A 22,609-nucleotide genomic window follows, 5' to 3' on the forward strand; every position below is an offset into this window, starting at 1 on the left:
GGCTGCCGCCGGCGGTCCGTGTGTGAGGTGCGGAGCGGGCCGAGTCGGCGGGGATGACTGAGGCGCGGGGTCCAAACCAAGCGCAAGCCGGGGCGGGAGTTGAGGGCGAGATGTGGCGGCAGTGGCAGGATGAAGGCCGGCTAGGTGTACGGGCGCCGGGACGGGAGGCGGTTACGGCCAAACGGTCCCCGCGCGCGGCGATATGAGGCGACTTCTGTGAAAGGGGGGCCGGCGCCTCCCCCCTTCCCGAGGCGCCGGCCTCCCGTCTCCTCACCCGGCCCTTCTCCTTCCCTACCCTCTCCCGGCGGCGCGTCCCTCGGCGCCCCCTCCCCCCCTCCCCGCGCTTCCTGTCCGGTGTGACGCTCCCTCGAGGCGCGACGGGGCGCTTCGCGGTTGCCCGGGGGAGCCCCCACCCGGTCCCCGCCGCAGCCTCCCGTGCCCGGCGGGCTCTCCCCCGGTTCCGCCATGTGCTCTCGCCGGGAGGTCTGTTTCGCGAGTGGCGGAACCACCTCCTTGCGGTTTCTGCCCTTTTCGCCGCTCTTTCATTCATCCATCTAGTCGTTTTCTCTTGCACCGATTCCTTCAGTCGGCATCCCGGGCGCTGTTACTGGGCTTTAAAAGGGCAGGAAGAGAAAATATTAAAAAGACAGTTCTTACTAGCGTACTAGCGCCAAACCCTGGCGACGCGCTTTCTGGTTCTCCGCGTTATCGTCTCGAACTCCCACAACTCTGGGAAGGCACCTTGTAATTTACAGATGACTCACAAACCCAGCTCCCAGCTGGAGTGTCCCACTCGGAAGCTTTAGCCGGATTGCCGCACTTGCATCTCTCACTTGCAGCTTCAAAGTGTTCTCCATTCTCCCTTCCACCCGTCCCGCCCAACCGCCCCTGCCACTTTTTTTCCCCCCTTGTTCCAGTAACGTCTCCCCACTTTTTTGTCCACTTCACTGCTGTAGCCTCAACACCCAGAAGAGCAGTAATAGACTCTCAGTAAATGTTTATTCCACTTGTCACTTCTTTCACCTCTCTGTTCGAGTGAGATTTTCATCTTTGGAATGTCCATTGAACTGCTTCTGAACTTTGTGAGAACCGGTTTGCTTCTTCCTCCTGCCGTTGTGTCATGTCAGCTCTTAATGTCGGGCAGCATCGTGGTCACCGTGCTTTCCTTTTCTCAGGCTTATGTTACAGTCCTTGTGGATCTTGGGTAAAGTTTAGCTCCTGCAGGGCAAGGCGGCTTCTTTAATGAAAGGGATTTTTACTTTGGTGGTATTTCCAATCTCTTAGTTGCTTTCATCCAAAGGTTTCCAACCACGTGGATATCTCTGATTATTTCCTATTTCCACCTACTCCAGCTTTTAGAGAAGTGGAGTTCCATGTTGTCTGCTAGAACATTAGGCTGCAAGTCAATAAATTTTTTGAATCTCACTTTTGAGGCAAATTATTTAATTTCTGTGCCTTAGTTTGTACTTAGCTCAAATTTATTTACTTATTGTGCAAATAAATGACAGATACTGTAGCACTTACTTCATTTCTTGAAAGTATATGTAGATAATGTTACCCTGAGGCTTGAATTGGACATCACAATTCCAGTCTTGTCTGTTGAGTGTCTAATTGTTAGGGTCCTGCCCTTTGGTACTTTCTACTTTTTAGCTGAATGTGTTATGTTTAACATCCTTTATCATTCCCATCACTAAGTTTATGAGTGTCGTGAAGGTCTTAGATTTATTTGGTTTCCGTTATTCCTAGATCATAAATGTGTAGGAATTGAGGAGCCAGTAACACTCATTTCCAGGATGATTTCCTTTCTGATAAGGTACAGTTTTCTCTTTTGTTCTGCCATGTCTTGGCACTTCTGCATGTAATTTTTTTTTTCTAGTTTTTCTGTTCCAGTTAGTTTGCAGGTCTGAAAGGGACTCGGAGTTTTGTTTTTTTTTTTTTTTAATTGATTTGTTAGTTTTTGCTCTGCTGGTCTTCATTGCTTTTGTGTGGGCTTTTTTTTTTTTTTTCAGTTGTGGTGAGCAGGGGCTACTCTTTGTTGTGGTGCGCAGGCTTCTCATTGAGGTGGCCTGCTGTGTGCCAGCCCCGGTATTAGAGTATGATATACCACTGTAGGACAGAAAACTTCACCTCAGTCTTTATCTGCTTGCAGAGTGAATTCCTGGGTGCAACTTGAGGCCCTGTCTTATAATGATTAAACTTTGGAGTCTTGCAAGCCTAGGTTCAAGCCCTGGTTCCATTAAATATTAGCTTTGTGGCCTTACAGAAGTTACTTAACCACTCTGAAACCTTAGTTTCCTGATGAGATGATACGGATAGTATTTGCCTCATAGGTCAGTTGAAATATTCAGTAAGACAAAGCATTACAGACCTAGCACAGTCCCCCACATAACTGCTCAGTAAATGTTGGCTCATCTTGTTATCCAACTTGTATTCAATAAACATTATTTTTGACACCTTATAACAAAAAGACCATGCTATGACTTGGTTTTGCAAATGAGAATATTTCTAAAGAAATAGCTATTTTCTTCTTTTAATTAGTAAGTATAAAAGTTACTGCATTACTTCAGTCTTGTTTTGTAGCAGAATCTTTTTCTCCCCTCTCCACCCCCCAAAAAAGCCGATATGTCAGACATAAAAGGCAAAATAATCTATACTGACCAGGTCTTTGACCTGCTCCTCTGAGACAAACTGATGCCCTCCAGCAGTGGTGATTTAGGAATTGATTTTAAAATGTAGATTTCCCAAGCCTAACCTCTGAGAAAGTGTGGTTCTGGGAATGACCAGGGTTCTGCAATGTTACTGTATTGTTTTCAGCTGATTTGGCTGTTTGGCCTGAGGACCAACTTCATTCTGAGAAACACTCTTTTGGGAAATTGTTTGTTTGAACTGTATGGATTTTAGTGTAACAAATAACCCACAGCTTGAATTTGAGTAAACAAAGAATTCTGGATCCTGGCAGGTGGTCCTTGAGTACAGGTGGTGGTATTCTGAGTCTCTTGGGAATCAATGCTACCTGCTTAGCTAGAGATCAAAGTTCTGAAGGCAAATGCCGATAAATTAGAGCTCACTGGTGCCCACGCTTCTGAAATTGGAAGATGTACGATCCAGAAAGAGTAATTTAACTCGAGCATACCAGAGCCTTCAGTTAATAATAAATTTCTTTCCATTAACTATGGGATACTGTTAGCCCCATTGTTAGCTATTTATTATATGATAGATACCTGATGTTTTTGGTGCAAACCAGAAGCTGTCTTGGGTAAAGTGAAAGTAGTGTGCTGCTGCCGCTTAGTCACTTCAGTCGTGTCCAGCCAGGTTCCTCTGGGCATGGGATTCTCCAGGCAAGAATACTGGTGTGGGTTGCCGTTTCCTTCTCCAGTGATAAAGTAAGAAGTGAACGAAGTCAAGTTGCTCAGTATATGACATTTTAAATAAAGCCTCCCTTTATTTTTTGCTAAGTCAGATTTACCAAACAAATAGGTTAGATGCTTATTGTCTTTACAAAAGGCATTCTTTAAAAATTTACTATACATTTCTTTAAACAGCTTGCTTCTGTCTTTAATTTCTTAGGGCTTGATTTAGTCATACCTTTTAATATAGTTTATCAGTACAAAGGGTATACTTGTTTCATCAACTGGATCTAATCTCCTAATTTTAAAATAGTGAATGCTTTCTTGTTATCAGAAAAATGATTTATAGTGATTCCACAGTGCAGTTGTGGGAGTTGGTGATTATTGATTCAGCCGAATCGAAGTTGTTTTCTTAATAGCGTTAACCCTTAGGGGAGAGATTTATGATTTTAAGATGTCTAATTTAATCCTCTTTTGATGGAAAAATCCTGAAAGACCATTTTTAAATAGATAGGGCTAGTGCTTTGTGTTTTGCCTTGATGAGGAAAAGATTTTTCAATTTATCCTCATAGTTTATATAACTTGCATTCTTCTTGGTAACTGTCTAATATATTTTATTAGGACCTTTTCATCTTCTCTCTGAAGATAGGCTTTCCAAACAGTGTTAATTGTTTCAGGTAACTCTTCTAGGGCTTACTTAGAATCTCCCCAAATATAATCCCTATGCTTTTTATAATCCTTTCTTGAGATAATTTCTTAATGGCTGCATTTTGAAATTTAATTGTAGATTAAAAAAAACCAAAACACAAAGCAAGTTTTCCTGAAATTCCGAAGGCATGGCTGAGGGAAGGAAATGGAGTTAGCGCATAGTTGGGAGTATATTTGAAGAGCTCACTGGATGGGAGCAGGGACCATATGCGTGCTTTCTTTTCTGGTATCAGTTTGTTTTTTTCCCCATTTATTTATTTATTGGCTGCGCTGAGTCTTCTTTGCTGCACTTGGGCTTCCTCTGCTTGCGGCAACTGGGGGAAGCTCGTTGTTGCGGTGTGGGGGCTTCGGTGGCTTCTCGCTGCAGAGCATAGGCTCCAGGCATGCAGGCTTTAGTAGTTGTGGTATAGAGTCTTAGCTGCTCCACGGCACGTGGAATCTTCCTAGACCAGGGATTGAACCCGTGCCCCTTGCGTTGACTGGGCTGTGCTGTGCTTTGTCGCGCGGTTGTGTCCGACTCTTTGCGACCCCATGGAATGAGTAGCTTGCCAGGCTCCTTCCTCTGTGGCAGGTGGACTCTTACCCACTGTACTACCAGGAAAGTTCTAATTTCTTGGTTTTGATAGTTGGACTGTGTAAGATGTTGTCCTTGCTTTTAGGAAAAACACACTGAAATGTTTACAGATAAAGGAATGTGTCTCTAATACGATTTTGTATAGTTTTGGGGAAATGTGTGCATGTGTACACATATGCAGATATATGCATGTTTGTATTATATATAATTATACAGATGCAAAGAGGGAGAAAGAAAATAATAAGTAATAGTTGGTGAATCTGAGCAAAGCATATATGAAAGTATGATGTAGGAAGCGGAATTTGCTTCTGTGGCTCCATGCTAAAGAGAAGACAGAGGCTGTTCTGGGCGATACATGCACCGGTTCACCGTGTTCCTTCACGCTTTTTGTCGTCTTGCTGTGATGTACTTTTATTGAAGGACTCACTTTTTTTTCATCTCAGTCTCCATATTTCCCAGAGATGGCACATTTCTCCAGAAATCTTCATATGCCTGTTGTTGAGTGATGAGCTGATCGTCTTGGAGGGTCTTTCTGGGAAGCCGGGCAGGGTGGGAGGGCAACTGTGACTCACTGTGGGGTCAGGGACACTGGTGGCACAGGTACTAGGGAGTACTCATTGGGGTGAGCTGTGCTGGAGACCACCATTTGACACCAAGACCTGGCCCCACCTCTCCTGTGTTTTTATTTGGCTTCTGTATTTAGCACTGCAGATACCACCTAGTGGGAATTCATTAAGGAGTGAGTGAACGAGTGCCATTTGTAATGACTGTTAGACTTTGCTTGATTGAGAAAGTACATTATGTCATGTATTTCTGGAGGTGATGGGAGTCCTGAAATAGATTAGTCTTTTTCTAGATTTTTGTTCCTTATTAGTCACTACATATTAATGAAAAGGGAGGAGACAGAAATACTAAATTGAAGCATCTTCTTAGCGTAGAAGATGTACTGTATTTCATTAATTACTATGTTTCATTAATTCTAAAATATACTTTTTTTTTTCCAAAAGAGGAAACTTACCTCTGCTTTCTATCATTTTTCAGGAGCAGTAGAGAACTGTGGACAATTCTGCTAGGAAGGTCAGCTCTGAGAGAACTGGTAAGTGGTATGTTCTTGGATGGATTCTGTGGTTCTTTGTGTAGCTTTTATTACCCAAAAATATTTTCCTCCTCTTTGAAATAGGAAGTAAACACCTTTTTTTATTCCTAAAATTAATTCCCATTATATTTCTAAAAGAAGCATTATGCATTCCCCAGTTCTCTTTACCGAAATGCAGTATTGTCTTACAGCCTAGTTGCTGAAGTTTTCCAAGTCTCTACTTTTCTTTGTATCTTAGTGATTCCTTTTCTAAAAAGATACCAGTGCTGCTTGATTGGCTGCTGAGGGTAGGGGTACAAAAACCGTTTTACCACTGCAGGCTAAGAAAGATTCTCAGATCTTTCCTCTATCTCATACTGACTTGCCTTTTCGTCCTTTTCCACTTAGCTAGCTGCTTAGGTCACAGGCTGAGGTTTTTAGGGCATTTCCAAGTGTATAATTAGTAAAGAACAATTCTTCATGTTCATCCCCCATTTCTGACTCTGTAAGGATAAAGTGTTAAAACAAAAGTGAAAGTTGCTCAGTGTGGTCCGACTCTTTGCGACCCCGTGGACTATAGAGTTCCTGGAATTCTCCAGGCCAGACTACTGGAGTGGGTAGCCATTCCCTTCTCCAGGGGATCTTCCCACCCCAGGGATCGAACCCAGGTCTCCCACGCTGCAGGCAGATTCTTTACCAGCTGAGCCACCAGGGAAGCCCAAGAATGCTGGAGTGGGTAGCCTGTCCCTTCTCCAGCGGATCTTCCTGCCCAGGAATGGAACCGGCGTCTCCTGTGTTGCAGGCGGATTCTTTACCAGCTGAGCTACATGGGAAGCCCTAAAGTGTTAAGATGACGTTCAGTTATTACTAGTGTTGTGATTATAATTAACATAATAAATGTTACATCTTTTCTAGAGTTTTAATATTTTTTTTGTATGCCCTCTTCTGATAATTCCACTTCTGAGAATATATCTAAAAGAAAGAAGTACTGAAGAAATTTTGGGCATAAGCTCTTTACCATAGTATTATTCATATGAATAAAGAATTACAGCCAGCTTAAGTATATCTAATATTAGAAGAATGGTAAATGAATTATGATCTAGTCACTTGATAAAATATTATGCAACCACTAGAAAGGATGTTTATCAAGATTTTCATAATAAGGTTAAATCATTATGTTAGAATGTTAAGCAAAGAAAAGCAGGCTACAGAATTCTATATTCAAAATTATTTCAGCTGTGGGGAAAGATACATGTTAAAAAGACTCAAAGGAATATGTTATCTTCAGTGTGATCGTAGAATCTGATTAAAATCGCATTGGTATAACTTCCTTCTTTTTTTCCCAGAATCAGATTGAGGCAGAGCTGAATAAACATTGGCAGCGGCTGTTAGAAGGACTTTCTTACTATAAACCTCCCAGGTATGGCTATTCTGTGGGTCTCATTTGAATAATTTCCCCGAGGAACCTGGGATAGATGAAACCATCCTCATGTAGGATTTTATTTTATTTTGTGTTTCATTTTAATTGGAGGCTAATTACTTTACAGTATTGTAGTGGTTTTTGCCGTGAATCAGCCATGGGTGTACATATGTTCCCCATTCTGAACCCCCCTCCCTCCCCATCCCATCCGTCGGGGTCATCCCAGTGCACCAGCCCTGAGCACACTGTCTCATGCATTGAACTTGGACTGGCGATCTGTTTCACATATGATAATACACCTCATGTAGGATTTTATGATATTAATGGGTTAGTTAGACCAGAGAACATAATTTGGTTAACCAGGGAAAAAGAGTATGGCACATTTTTTTCTGTCTGTTGAAGAAAAGGAAAATCCTTTTAGAAATACAGTTTTGTCGAATCTGTTGTATAACCCTAGTATTGGGAATGAGGCTTTATTAAATACTCAATTAATACTCCTAATATTTATTTCAGTCCATCATGTTTGTGTGAGAAACTGTCAGCACCAAATGCTAAGATATAGCAGTGACCAAGGAGAATAGCAGCTGACACTTCTGTATTGTTTATTGTGTACCAATTACTGCTCTAAGCACTAGACTTAAAGTAAGTTATTTAATCCTTGCAACAGCTCTTTGAGATAGGTAATATTTTTATTCTTTGTTTGAATAGATTTTTTTTTTTGCTGGGCAGTGGAAAAGAATAATAAAATATAAAGTGGTTAAAAAGAGAGTAAACCTTATAGGACCAGACTCTCTCAATCCCTAGTCCAGATCTCATTCTGTTATGCCTCACGGTTCCCAAGCTGCCCCCACTTCCCTTCTATCTCTGAACACCTGTTGATTTTATTACATCGTCGCCTTCCATCTTCATTCCCTTATGTTAGTGAAGAACTTTTTTTTTCCCTTCTGCCATAGTTACATTGAAGTAACTCCTAGATATCATGTTTTTTTTAATCTGTAAATACTAAGTATCTAGGATAGATGAACTTAAAGAAGATAAGCACTATATGATCACGTTTAGGTATTTTTATTATTGTTTCCATTTTACAGATGGGGCAACTGAGACACAAAGAGGTTAAGTAACTTGCCCAAGGTCACACAGCTAGTAAGTGGTAGAACCAGGATTCGAACCTGGCAGTCTTACTCCAGTGTCTGTGTTCTTAATCATCATTCTGTGTTGCCTCTTTCAGAACTTGTTGTTTAACTTTATAGTAGCCTTTGTGTTGTGAATTTTCTGTGAAATGTGAGTCTCTCTTAAAAAAACAAATCCAACAACAATATGCTTCAGTTCACAGAATGGGCATTTGTGGTATGAGTTTCTTTTTTTTAAGATAAACGTTCCCTTTGTAATAATATGAGATTTAAAGTCTGACAGACTTTTTTCTTTTTAAACTGCAGGCTTAATTTGAATTTAACACAGATTTTTAGCCATTAAAGACTTTTTTTTAATGTCCTCTTTCTATTTCAGGATTCAGACCCGGGAATCACATTATATTTAGTTGTCATGTCCCCTTAGCTATTAGCTGTGACAGTATATCAATTTTGCCTTGATTTTCATGACTTCAAATAGTTTTGAGGAAGACTGGTCAAGTATTTTGTAGTATAATGCCTTCAATTTAGAACTGTATGATTTATTATTATTATTATTACTATTGTTAGATTGAGGTGGTGGGTTTTTGGAAAGAATACACAGTGGTGAAGTCTCATTCTTACCATATCATGGCAGAGGATACATGTTACCCACATGAAGTCACTGGTGATGTTAACCTTGCTCACTTGGGTAAGGTAGCGTTTGCCAGATGTCTACTCTGTAAAGTCACTTTTCTCTTCCCCTCCTCTATTTATCAGAAGTGAGTCACTTGGTATAGCCTACTTTGAGTGTTGGGGGTGTAGTGGGATTAAACCACCTCCTGAAAGGGGTAGCATGTATGTGTGTTACTGAACTTCTTCTGTAAGGAGGATTGTTCCCTTCTCCCCCGTTTGTTTTATGTATATATGTATTCACTCTTTCATTTATTTAGATCATCATGGACTCATTTATTTCATACTTTGTTTATACCTGTTCCAACTTTGGCCATGGGGCATCCTTTCAGATTTTTGCTCTGTCCCCATCCTCTTGTTTTCTGAGTATTTTCTTACTCTTTGGCATTACAAGATGCTCCAGGCTCATCTAGTCTTTTCCCCACCCCAGCTCTGGACTCAGCCAATTCTCCAAGGAGTCCTAATACCTTTCATTAGAGAATGATGTTAGAAATAAAGATCCGGGTGCTGGGTGTGTTCGCTGCTGCTGGGATGTTGTAGCATCTAGGCCTTCCCAGTGGACATAGCTAGGTAATATATGTATGTATGCTAACAGACTGGTTTTAAATTTCATGTCAACTTTATTAGCTGTGAGATTTTTGGTAAGTTATTTATTCTTCCTAAGTGTTGGTAATTCCATTTGCAAAATGGGGATAGTAATGTTTGCCTTCCAGGATAGTTCTAAGGATCAAAATAATTAATGTCACTAAGTATAACTACAAATAATGTAATTACAACTATAGTTTGTAACAGACATATACTATATTTATTACTTAGACATAGTTTTGTGTTATAAAATCTGTAGAGATGAACTTGTGTGTGTGTGTTTTATAGGCACCTAAAGAGCAGAGAAAGGTTAAGTATTTTCATTTAAAACCCGTAGAGAGTCATTGAGAATGAAAAAATGATTCACTCTTCTTTTCATAGTCCAAGTTCAGCTGAAAAAGTGAAAGCTAGTAAAGATGTAGCTTCACCACTGAAGGAACTGGGTTTAAGAATCAGCAAGTTTTTGGTGAGTAAAAATTAACACTGGCTTCAGTTTATTACCTGTAAGGTGGATATGCATGGTTTTACTGTTAGTGATTGTTGGTGAAAATTCAGTTTGATTCAGTTTTAGAGTTAAATAGAGCATATTATATTTCAAAAATGCCCAGGCAGCAACTCTTCTTGCTAAAAGCCACAAGTCAAATTGCCTGATCCTGTTTACTGCACATCATAGAGTCATCTTCAGCACGCTTGTGGTGTTCAAGTTGACTAGATTGTATTTAAATACATAGCTGCTTCCTTTTAATTTTGGAAACCCAGATCATGCTATGTTAATCTGCTTGGTGAATGAGCACAGTTGTTTCTGACATGTAAATTTAATTGGCTGTAAATTGCACGTCAGTGGCTGCTCCTTTTTTCTCCTATTGAGTTAAAATTGTTACGTTTATGAAATCTTTTAAAAGAATTTTTGTTTATTCAAGTTCTGTGTTCATTCCAGAGGACAGAACTTCAGGTTGCTTTGCATGCTCTGTGTGGTTTCTGACTCGAGGTGACTGTTCCTCCCTTATGGCTTCTGTTTGTAGGGTCTTGATGAAGAACAGAGTGTGCAGTTACTCCAGTGTTACCTTCAAGAGGATTACAGAGGTACTCGGGACTCGCTAAAGGTTTGTAGTTATGTCCAGCTTCCTTCTCCTGCATTTGTCCTTTTCCTTGTTGATTTTAGACACTTCATATAGTTTTGGTACCAGTTCTCTGCAGCAGAGATGGGTGATTAGATACAGCCATTCTCAGGAAAAACCTTGTAAACTTTAAAAGAGGTATGCTTAAGTTGGTGTCCATCCTCAGATGTGGAGGGGTTGAAAGGCCAAAGATTAATGTGTTAATCATAGAATCACAGGGTGTCTGAGCTGAAAAGGACCTGAGATAACGTCTAGCCTTTCCAGCCCCTGATTTTTCATATGAGAAAACAGGCCAGAGGAGAGCGGCAGGATTTTAAGCACAGACTTGGATATACTTAGGTAAAAAACACATCCAGAGATGAATGAGCAGTTTTAATCTTGAAGAATAAGGTGAAGATGCTTACCTTTTTCTTTGTTAATTGATTTTGCTTGTAAGATGGCTCTTTGACTGCTCTTTCTTCCTTCAGACGGTGCTGCAAGATGAGAGGCAGAGCCAGGCCTTAATCCTGAAGGTCAGTGCTAGTCACCATTTCCATTCTTTGATGTAAAATTGGGCAACAGCTTCTTGACCGAGTTCTCCTGAGCACTGCTGGCTTTGACTTCTTGTTGAGTAAGCATTGATGTCGTAATGAACAAGCTCATTAATTCATTTGTGAAACAAGAGGCTTTCCACTGGACCCAACTGAAGCCTTTTTCCATGACAGATTCTTCAGCCACTGGAAATGGGAACTGGTCCATGGATATTTTTTCTCTCTGTGTAAATGCAGTAGGACTAATTTGAATTTTTTAATTTCTTTATTTCCCCCAACCTCCAAAGTTGTCTTTTCATTTTGTTTATGGTTTTCTTTGCTATGCAAAAGCTTGTGACTTTGCTTAGGTCCTATTTGTTTATTTTTGCTTTTATTTATTTCTGTTGCCTTTGGAGACTGATCTAAGTGTTGAAAACATTGCTACAATTTATATCAGAGAATGTTTTGCCTTTGTTCTATTCTAGGAGTTGTTATGGTATCATATTTTATATTTAAGTCTATGACATTTTGAGTGTATCTTTGTGTGTGGTATGAGGAAGTATCGTAACTTCTAACTTGATTTACGTGTGGCTGTTCAGCTTTCCCAACACCGCTTGCTAAAGAGACTATCTTTTTTTCATTGTATATTCTTGCCTCCTTTTTTGAAGATTGACTGTAGGTGTGTGGGTTTATTTCTGGGCTCTCTGTTCTGTTCCATTGATCATATGTCGATTTTTGTCCTAATGCAACGCTGTTTGGTTACTGTAGCTTGGCAGTATTGTCTGAAACTTGGGAACGTGATGCCTCCAGTTTTGTTCTTTTTCCTCAGAATTGCTTTGGCAATTCTGGGTCTTTTATGGTTCCATATACATTTCAATATTATTTGTTTTACTTCTATGAGAAATGTCATGGGTAATTTCATAGGGATTTCATTAAATCTGTAGATTGTTTTGGGGTAGTATTGCTATTTTAATGGGCTTCCCTGGTCGCTTAGACAGTAAAGAATCCATTGTAATAATATTAACTCTGCCAGTCCAAGAGCATGGAATATCTTTCCATTTCTTTGAATCATCTTCAATTTCCTTTATCAGTGTTTCATATTTTATAGTTCTCAGCTTATAAGTTTTTCACCTCTTTGGTAAGGTATGTTCCTGAGTATTTTATTTTTTTGGTGTGATTTTTTATTTATTAATTTTTTGGAAAATTTTACATTGAAGTATAGTTGATTTACAATATTGTGTTAGTTTCAAGTGTACAGCACAGTGATTCAGTTATCAGTTCAGTTCAGTCGCTCAGTCATGTCTGACTCTTTGTGACCCCGTGGACTGCAGCACACCAGGCCTCCCTGTCCATCACCAACACCCAGAGTTTACTCAAACTCATGTCCATCGAGTCGCTGATGCCATCCAGCCATCTCATCCTCTGTTGTCCCCTTCTCCTCACGCTGTCAATCTTTCCCAGCCTCAGGGTCTTTTCCAGTGAGTCAGTTCTTTGCATCAGGTGGCCAGAGTATTGAAGTTTCAGCTTCAGCATCATTCCTTCCAATGAATATTCAGGACTGATTTCCTTTAGCATGGACTGGTTGTATCTCCTCGCAGTCCAAGGGACTCTCAAGAGTCTTCTCCAACACCACAGTTCAAAAGCATCAATGCTTCAGCCCTCAGCTTTCTTTATAGTCCAACTCTCACATCCATACACGACTACTGGAAAAACCATAGCTTTGACTAGATGGACCTTTGTTAGCAAAGTAATGTCTCTGCTTTTGAATATACTATCTAGGTTGGTCATAACTTTTCTTCCAAGGAGTAAGCGTCTTCTAATTTCATGGCTGCAATCACCATCTGCAGTGATTTTGGACCCCCCAAAATAAAGTCTGCCACTGTTTCCACTGTATCCCCATCTATTTGCCATAAAGTGATGGGACTGGATGCCGTGATCTTCGTTTTCTGAATGTTGAGCTTTAAGCCAACTTTTTTACTCTCCTCTTTCACATTCATCAAGAGGCTCTTTAGTTGTTCTTTGCTTTCTGCCATAAGGGTGGTGTCATCTGCATATCTAAGGTTATTGGTATTTCTCCCAGCGATCTTGATTCCAGCCTGTGCTTCATCCAGCCTAACGTTTCTCATGATGTATTCTGCATATAAGTTAAATAAGCAGGGTGACAATATACAGCCTTGACGTACTCCTTTTCCTGTTTGGAACCAGTCTGTTGTTCCATGTCTAGTTCTAACTTGCTTCCTGACCTGCATACAGATTTCTCAAGAGGCAGATCAGGTGGTCTGGTATTTCCATCTCTTTCAGAATTTTCCACAGTGTGTTGTGATCCACACAGTCAAAGGCTTTGGCATAGTCAATAAAGCAGAAATAGATGTTTTTCTGGAACTCTCTTGCTTTTTCGATGATCCAGCGGATGTTGGCAATTTGATCTCTGATTCCTCTGCCTTTTCTAAAACCAGCTTGAACATCTGGAGGTTCATGTATTGTTAAAGCCTGACTTCGAGAATTTTGAGCATTACTTTACTAGCGTGTGAGATGAGTGCAATTGTGCAGTAGTTTGAGCATTGTTTGGCATTGCCTTTCTTTGGGATTGGAATGAGAACTGAGCTTTTCCAGTCCTGTGGCCGCTGCTGAGTTTTCCAAATTTGCTGACATATTGAGTACACCACTTTCACAGCATCATCTTTCAGGATTTGAAATAGCTCAACTGGAATTCCATCACCTCCACTAACTTTGTTTGTAGAGATGCTTCCTAAGGCCCACTTGACTTCTCATTCCAGGATGTCTGGTTCTAGGTGAGTCATCATACCATTGTGATTATCTGGGTTGTGAAGATCTTTTTTGTGTAATTCTTCTGTGTATTCTTGCCACCTCTTCTTGATATCTTCTGCCTCTGTTAGGTCCATACCATTTCTGTTCTTTGTTGAGCCCATCTTTGCATGAAATGTTCCCTTGGTATCTATTTTCTTGAAGAGCTCTCTAGTCTTTCCTATTCTATTGTTTTCATAAATTTCTTTGCACTGATCACTGAGAAAGGCTTTCTTATCTCTTCTTGCTATTCAGTTATATGAATACGTATATATCCATTCTTTTTCATGTTCTTTTCCCATGTAGGTTATTATAGAATATTGAGTAGAGTTCCCTGTGCTCTATCGTAGATCCTTGTTGATTATCTAGATGTGGTTTTAAAAGGGTTTTTTTCTTTTACTTTCCCTGCCTGATTATTTCATTGTTAGTGTGAAGAAATGCAGTAGATTTCTTATGTTAATCTTGTATTTTGCTACCTTGCTGAATTTGTTTATCAGTTCCAGTAGTTTTTGTGTGGAATCCTTAGGGTTTTCTATATATAGGATCATGTCAGATGCATATAATGACAATTTTACTTCTTTTCCAATTTGGATACTTTTTCTTTTTCTTCTCTGATGGCTGTGGCTAGGACTTTCAATCCTGTGTTGACTAGAAATGGTGAGAGTGGGCATAGGATCTCATTTTAACATGGAATTTGACCATGAATTCTGAAGTAGTTTCCTGTTCTCATTAAACATCAGTTGCAAGCAATTAGGACATACACTAGTGATATTTTTATATATGCTTTCATGTATTTGGCCTGTCAGTTTATAGCATTATTTGTTACTTGAATGCTGAAATAAGAAATCATGCTAGAAAACTTATTTTTATTATTAAATAATTCCTTTTATCTTGTATGACTGTACTTGTATCCTAGTTCAAGAAGATCTTTTGCTTTTTTGGCTTAACACTGTGTTTCCATTTCTGTAATTTCTTATATAGTTCAAGGAATTATATATGCAGTTTTTCAGGAACTTCTCCTTTCACATTTTTAAGTGATTTCTTTGTCAGTAAATTTAAAATTGAATATCTTCTATGCAGAGGTGAGTAACTGATTTTGAATCTTTGGGTTCTTCCCAGATTGCGGATTATTACTATGAAGAAAGAACCTGTATTCTTCGTTGTGTCTTACACCTTCTCACTTATTTCCAAGATGAAAGACACCCCTATAGGGTAAGTCCATTTAGTCCTCTTGGTTCTCTTTACCCTGTAAAATTTAGTCTTTTTCAATAATTTATTCATATTTCTGTTCATTTGAATATTTACCTTTTACTAAAGATGCAAGTTACCCTGTTTTGAATTTTTTTAAGGTTGAATATGCCGACTGTGTGGATAAATTGGAAAAGGAGCTAGTTACAAAATATAGACAGCAGTTTGAAGAGCTTTATAAAACTGAAGCACCAACATGGGAGACACATGGAAACCTCATGGTATGTGGTTATTGGGCCCTCCTGTAACTCTGGAAAATTGTGTATCTTTGCTTATAGAGCTCCAGGTTAAATTATTGATTTACTTACTAACTTAAAACATTTATAGATTATCACTTTTTAGAAAAGTTTGAAAATGTCATATGAATCAAAACATTAACTATGGTACTTAATTTGGGCTTTTCTCTTGACTTTGTCAACCCAATTAGTTAATTTTTTTTTCTTACCCGAAATATTCTCTTAATGGTTAATGAAACTCTCAACCCAAGATTTCATCTTCATTATCCTCATCTATTAAGCGTATGACATTAAGTCTAATTGCTTTATCCTAAATCTTAAACGAATCTGCATTTATAGATTTATAAATTAGAATATAATCTTTTATGTTTTGGAAACAGTACATGTTTATTAAAACAATTCAGCCAAAATATAGACAGTAATTATTTAAAATATTTAATTGAAGAGAAGGGCTCACTTATAGAACAAAAGCACAGATTTCTCAGGAATAAGCTTATGACAATCCAGAATTTAAGCGAATAGAACTTTAAAATGCTGAAAGGAATATCATAACCAAATGGAAAGACATGGCACACTCTTGAAAATGGAAATTCAGCACTGAGTGTCAGACCTTATTTAACCTGATTCTAGAAAAAGTACTAACAAGTATTTGCTTTGCCATTTATTTTGGAACTAGACATACAGTTCTAATATTTATTCGAAAAATAAGTAACAGTAACCAGGAAATTTTTGAGAAAGGAAGATTAATTTTATTATAAATAAGACTAAAATAATTTAAAGATGGCATTGGTACATGAGTAAATAGACTGAAGACTAGCACATAGTAAGTAGAATGTCTAGTATGGACCAAATGCTGATAGGAAGTTCGTGTATGGTAAAAGGTCAATAGTGTTGGAACTACTGGGTAACCATCTGGAGAAAAATCGACTATATCTCTTTCTCTTATTCCTTCTACCAGAGGAAAATCAGGGATCAATGATTTAAATTTTAAAAATTCAACCATAGAAGTACTAGAAGAAACATGGGAGGTGATTTTGTTTTTATGGGGAGTGGATAAGACTTTTAAAAGTAAAACTCAAAAGCTATTAAAAGATAAGTTCAGCAGCATCAAATCAAAAACTTTTATAAGGCAAAACACCAAAAATAGTGCTATAAGTAAAGTCAAAAGACAAATTCATAGCACAAAGGTTTCTTAAATAGAAAGAATGCCTATAAATCAATAAGCAAAACTGAAGAAAAAACAGGCAAATGATATGAACATATATAAACATTCACATCCAAGGGTTGGGATAATGGGCACTTATATTTTACTGTTTGAATTTCTGTATTTTTTAATGGAAAACATTGTGATAATATCTAAAAATTGAAAAGCACATATTTCTTGACCTAGTAGTTTCACTTTGAGTTTATTCCATAAATGCATCCACACTTACATTTTGAAATGAGTAATCTGTAGCATCTCCCAGCTTTATTCAGGTATAATTTGCATCCAGTAAAATTCACTCATTTTGAGTTTTGGCAGTTGTATGTTTATATGCAGTAACCACCTTTGTGATCAATATACAAAACATTTCTGTCTACCTAGGAAGTTTGCAGTTAGTCTGTGACACCTGGCCCCCAGCAGCCACTAGTCTGAATGAATGAAAGTGTATGGCATATTGCCGGAAGGAAAGACAAATACCTCCAGCAGTGGTTGCCTCTGGGGATAGATTTGGATACCTGGGCAACAGAAATTGTAGGGAGAAGACTTTTTTAAATTTTATTTTTATACATGTATTACCTAATAAAAATAACTGTAAGGATTCAAATGTGTTTAAAATCTGACTTCATCTCTCTCCCACTCCCTTTTCTTCATTGGTTTTGCAGACTGAGCGCCAGGTGTCTCGCTGGTTTGTTCAGTGCCTTCGGGAGCAGTCCATGCTGCTAGAAATCATTTTCCTGTATTATGCATACTTTGAGATGGCACCTGGTGACCTATTGGTGTTAACCAAGATGTTTAAAGAGCAAGGATTTGGTAGTAGGCAGACTAACAGGCACCTGGTGGATGAGACCATGGATCCTTTTGTGGATCGGATTGGGTAAGTGTGAATGAATTGAAGTCTTAGAACTTATTCAGTATTTAGAGCATTGATATTAGAGTGGTCTTGTGAATGGGTGAGGGGAGGGGCTAGATACATTTTTCACTAATGGCTGGGGAAATAGATGAGTGTACTACTACCTTCCAGGTCATTCAGGGAGTAAAGACTTGGATTGAAAGGGATATCTTTTCTCAAAATAAGTATCTCATTCTATTCTGTTACTTACTGTTTTTCATCTAAGGGTTCATTGTTTCCTTCTGTGAAAAATCCATTGAGCAACTTATAGACCAAGCACAGTGCAAGTGCTGAGAAAACAGTGATAGATGGGACAGGTGTGTTCCCTGCCCTCTTTGAGGTCATAGGGTATATAGACTTTTACATTTTATGGAAATGGATATATCCACATTTCGAGCCTGTTTCCTCTGTGAACAAAGATACACATTTGACCAGTGAGTTGATCTGGGCTAGATATAATTGTTGGCTGTAGAAACATTTAGTACCGGATCTGTGCTTCAGTGGGCAGAAGCCACGTGAGACTATCAAGCATTTAAAATATGGCTGGTAGACTTCCCTGGTGGAGCAGTGGTTAGGACTCTATGCTTCCACTGCAGGGGGGGCACAGGTTTGATCCCTGGTCAGGGAACTGAGATCCTGCGTGCTGCACAATGTGGCCAAAAATACATAAAATTTAAAGATAAAAGTTAAAACTGAACTAATATAAAATAAGGCTGGTCACGGAAATTCGCTGGTGGTCTAGAGGTTAGGATTCCGCACTGCTGAGGACCCGGGTGCAATCCCTGGCTGGCCAACTAAAATTCTGCAAACCATGTGGTATAGCCAAAAAGTAAAATATGTCTGGTCAAATTGAGATGTGCTGGAAGTGTAAAATACCTACTGAATTTAGAAGTCTTGAATATGAAAAAAGAATGTAAAATAACTCAGTGTTTTTGATGCTGAAGTGTCTTACATTTTACCTTATTCTCCATTGAGGTTTAGAATAGCATGTATGACACCATGATACTGTTTTTTTTCTAGCTACTTCAGTGCCCTTATCCTGGTGGAAGGCATGGATATTGAATCCTTGCATAAGTGTGCTTTGGATGACAGAAGAGAACTGCACCAGTTTGCCCAGGATGGACTTATTTGTCAGGTGAACTTGAAACAGCCTCTTATTTTTTCAGACTGTTTATGTAGTTAGTAGTAAGCTTTTAACCACTCAACTATATTGCCACATAAAATTTTCCTTATTGTGGAATTTGTGGTTCTATACTGTTAATTAAGGGACTTCCCTGGTGGTCCAGTGACTAAATCTCCCAAGCACCCAGGGCAAAGGGACCCAGCTTCACTCCTTGGTCAGGGAACTGCACCTGAGTCAACTAAAGGTCCCACATGCTGGAACTAAAGATACCACATGCCGCAGGGAAGATTCAGGGTCCTGTGTGCTGCAGCTAAGTCCGGGCGTGGTCAAATATATAATAAATACATGGTTTTTAAAAAAAGCAGTTCACTGGATTTGGAAGAAATCTGAGATTTATTAATTATTTGCACAGCGGTGATAGTTCAATCTTTGAGAAAGAGTAGAGTCCCTCAGGGAGATGATAGAAGGACAAAAGGGGCCCAAGGACAGAACCTTGGGTGTTGTCTGCATTTATGCAGCATGTGAAAGAAGAGGAATAGGGAAGAATATTGAGATAGGATGGACAGAAAGATAGAAAATGAGAGATCTGAGAAAGTTCTGGAAGGATCAGGGACATTTTCTAGGAGTTTCCATTTGAGCATATATTTTATCATCTTAAATTGATGCAACTAAAAAGAGAGAAAATTGTGGGTAAAGGGAAGAGTAATTGAAGGGTCTTAATGAAGTGGCTGGGGGCTTGGGAGAGTAAAATGTTAGAATGGGAGAGAGGGGCCACTGTAATATTAAGACTTACTAAGCATAGTGAAAGATCCTCTGAGAGTCTTGACCCTTTGTGTTAAGTGACACGGATGTATCCTCTTTTCATTAGGATATGGACCGTTTGATGTTGACCTTTGGGGACATTCCGCATCATGCCCCAGTGCTCTTGGCATGGGCCCTCCTCCGTCACACTCTGAATCCAGAAGAGACAAGCAGTGTGGTCCGGAAGATAGGGGGGACAGCCATCCAACTGAATGTCTTTCAGTACTTGACCCGACTGCTCCGCTCGCTGGCCAGTGGGGGAAATGACGTGAGCATGCGAGTGGGCAAAGAGCAGGGTGGATGCTCGTTGATGAATCATTATTACAGTGATAATGACTGTCAGTGATGGGGATAACAATGATAATTTTGTAACCTTTATAGAGCCTTTATTGTGATAGACATTGTTCTCAGCATTTTCTGCACAGTATCTTGTTTGATCCTCACAACACTTCTGTGTATTGGGAATTATTACCCTGTTTTACATATTAGGAAATTGAAACTGAGAAGGGATGGTGTTTGCCCACAGGAATAATGAATTGGCAGTTGGTGGGTCCCTCTTGAACCTACTCTGTCTGACCCTTTGCCATTGTGGTATGCTGTGCCATTAAGTATCTCTTAAAACTTTGGTCATAGTGACTGGATAAATCTTTGGAGAGGGCTTATTCATTCAACTGTAACTGGATGAATTAGAAATTCTTTTTGAGTCTTGTGTTGGGGCTTAGTTTGAGTGGCATGGTTTAATCAGTTTGTTTTGACATACTGAATGAAACCTTAGCCAACTTGTTGGCACTCGTTGATATATCTCAGTGACAGTTGAGGCAGCTGCTTCATTCATACCGGCACATAGAAACTCTGTCCTTTTTGTAGGCTGGAGGTGGTTTTCCACCCCATGAAAACTTTGATCATTTTGAAAAGGGTTCCCTTTTGATGTTCTTGACTGTATTGTAATGTGTATAGCTCCTGCTTTCTCCTTTCTTCCTTTGTCTTCCTGATTTTGGGACTAAGTTAGGAAAATTGTGAAGCCTCAGGTTCTCTTCCCATCTGTTTAGAGAGACTACATTAATGTGATGGGATTACGCCGAGCCTGGAGGAGAGTGTTGTTACTCGGAACTACCCCTGACTCCTTTGTTGTTACAGTGTACCACCAGTACTGCGTGCATGTGTGTTTATGGACTCCTTTCTTTTGTCCTGACCTCCCTGGAGCTGCACACCCTGGGCAACCAGCAGGTCAGTGTCCGGCTTTCATGAGACTGTCTACACTGCCCAGCTTGAGTCTTCTTCCTAAAATACTCCTTTGGAGCTGATACAACACAGACCCATACACTTCAAGTATAATTTGCTGTATAATGCTGTTTTTCACTTAATGTATTATAAAAAGGTGCATATTAGTGATTTAAAAGTCAGAAAGTGCTGATAAAAAGAAAAAACTGTAAGCCCACCACACAGGATAACCTATGTTAACAGTTTGATATATTCCCTTCCAAATGTAAAAATATAGTAGTTCTTTAGAAATGGAGTCACAATCTATATACTGTTCTACCACCCGTTTTTTTACTCTGTAGTGCATTTGTCCCAAACATCCATGGATGCTAATAAATTCTTGTGCAGTATTTTTAAAAAATGAAATATTTTAAAGATATACTGAAGGAGACAGATTTGTGTAATGAACCCTCACGATCCATCACCAGCTTCCAAATGATCAGTGCACAGCTGATTGTACTCATTTCTGCCCTTTCCCTCTTGGTTACTTTTTTTTAGGAGGATAATTACTTTACACTATTGTGGGTTCTGCCACACAGCTACATGAATCAGCCATAGGTATACATATATCTCTTGCCTCTTGAACCTCCCTCCCACCTCCTTGGTTATTTTGAAGTGAATCCTGGACAGTATTTACTTAATACGAATATTTTAGTGAAGCTTCACAACCTTTATCATATCTAGAAAAACGTATCTTCAAATAAGGTAGGACTCAAATTTCTAGTTGTAAATGTCGTGAGTTTATTATAAGTTTGTATTAAGATCTAAATAAATTAGATCCATATATTATTGGTTGATGAATATGTCAGATTTCTTTTAGTCTGTAGCTGTGCTGTTAATTATGGTAGCCACAAACCACATCATTGTCTCCATCCACTAGTTCCCTAGAGCAGCATCCCAGACTTATGGCACCAGGGACCACTTTTGTAAAAGGTAATTTTTCCACGGACAGAGTAGATGGGGGGATGGTTCAGCTAAGCTGGGCCTAGTAGTACCTCACATTTACATGCATTGTAAGATTTGCAGTTTGTATCCCTGTACATTTAATCCTTAGGACAACATTGTGAAGCAGGTAATATTTTCACCCTGTTAGAATTTGAAGTTCAGAAAGGTTAATTTGCTTACCATCTTACAATTCCTTTTTAATCCCAGAATTCTTTCTGACATAGTATATGAAGGCATTATTCATATTTTTATTTTAATAGAATGCAGCTAAAAGACTGGTTCAACCAGGAAAAATAAGCCATTTTCTTCTTCCCTCCTCAACAGGATGTAATTGACACAGCATGTGAAGTCCTGGCAGACCCTTCTCTCCCAGAACTGTTCTGGGGAACAGTAAGTATGTCAGAGGGAGTCATGCTGCGGTGTTCTCTGTCGCAGAATTTGTTTTAGTTCTTATACTAAGCTTTTCAGTCTGTTTTCTCATGTAATCTATACAAAAATTGATAAATTAGATAATAATATTCAATTTTGTGTGTGAGGAAATGTGGTGCTCAGAGATGGGAAGTTAAATGCCCAAGCTAGTCACCACTGCTGGATGGGGTCAAGATGTAGCTCTGTCTGACTTGAGTCCCTGTCCACAGTAGTAGCCAGTGTGTCCTCTCTTCTACCCACCAAGTCTTTGTTTCACATCGAGAGTCTCAGGCACCAGTAGTGCTCTAATTGCTGAACATGCCATTGGGTGATTGTAACCGCCTTAGAAATTTTCAGAGTACTGTTACGGGTTAGGGTAAGGATTCGGCTTTGGAGAGAACAGTTTCTCACTGGTATTTAGTCTTAGTGTTGACAGCAGCCTCAAGCCTCAAGGCCCAGGTGATGAATAAATCTTTTCTTTGAACTATGGCCTGAGTGATTGGCCTGTGCATTGCACCCTCTTTCTCCTGAGGTGTGGGAAGCAAAATGCAGATT

General features: G+C 39.4%; 1 protein-coding gene across 1 annotated transcript; it reads left to right on the forward strand.

Annotated features, from left to right (window-relative positions):
* Position 1: 1 nt before the first annotated feature.
* Positions 2-22,036, forward strand: LOC128071355 (nucleoporin NUP188-like; the record flags this gene model as incomplete). Its single annotated transcript, XM_052664230.1, has 13 exons — positions 2-27; positions 5,671-5,725; positions 7,051-7,124; positions 9,890-9,974; positions 10,531-10,611; positions 11,094-11,138; positions 15,060-15,152; positions 15,290-15,409; positions 17,291-17,502; positions 18,538-18,652; positions 19,509-19,709; positions 20,579-20,668; positions 21,971-22,036. Coding segments are annotated over exons 8-13 (687 nt in total), but the record flags the coding sequence as incomplete, so codon positions are not given.
* Positions 22,037-22,609: the final 573 nt, after the last annotated feature.

This window comes from Budorcas taxicolor, unplaced genomic scaffold, assembly GCF_023091745.1.
Source record: "Budorcas taxicolor isolate Tak-1 unplaced genomic scaffold, Takin1.1 scaffold381, whole genome shotgun sequence".
In the NCBI taxonomy this organism is placed as follows: domain Eukaryota; kingdom Metazoa; phylum Chordata; class Mammalia; order Artiodactyla; family Bovidae; genus Budorcas; species Budorcas taxicolor.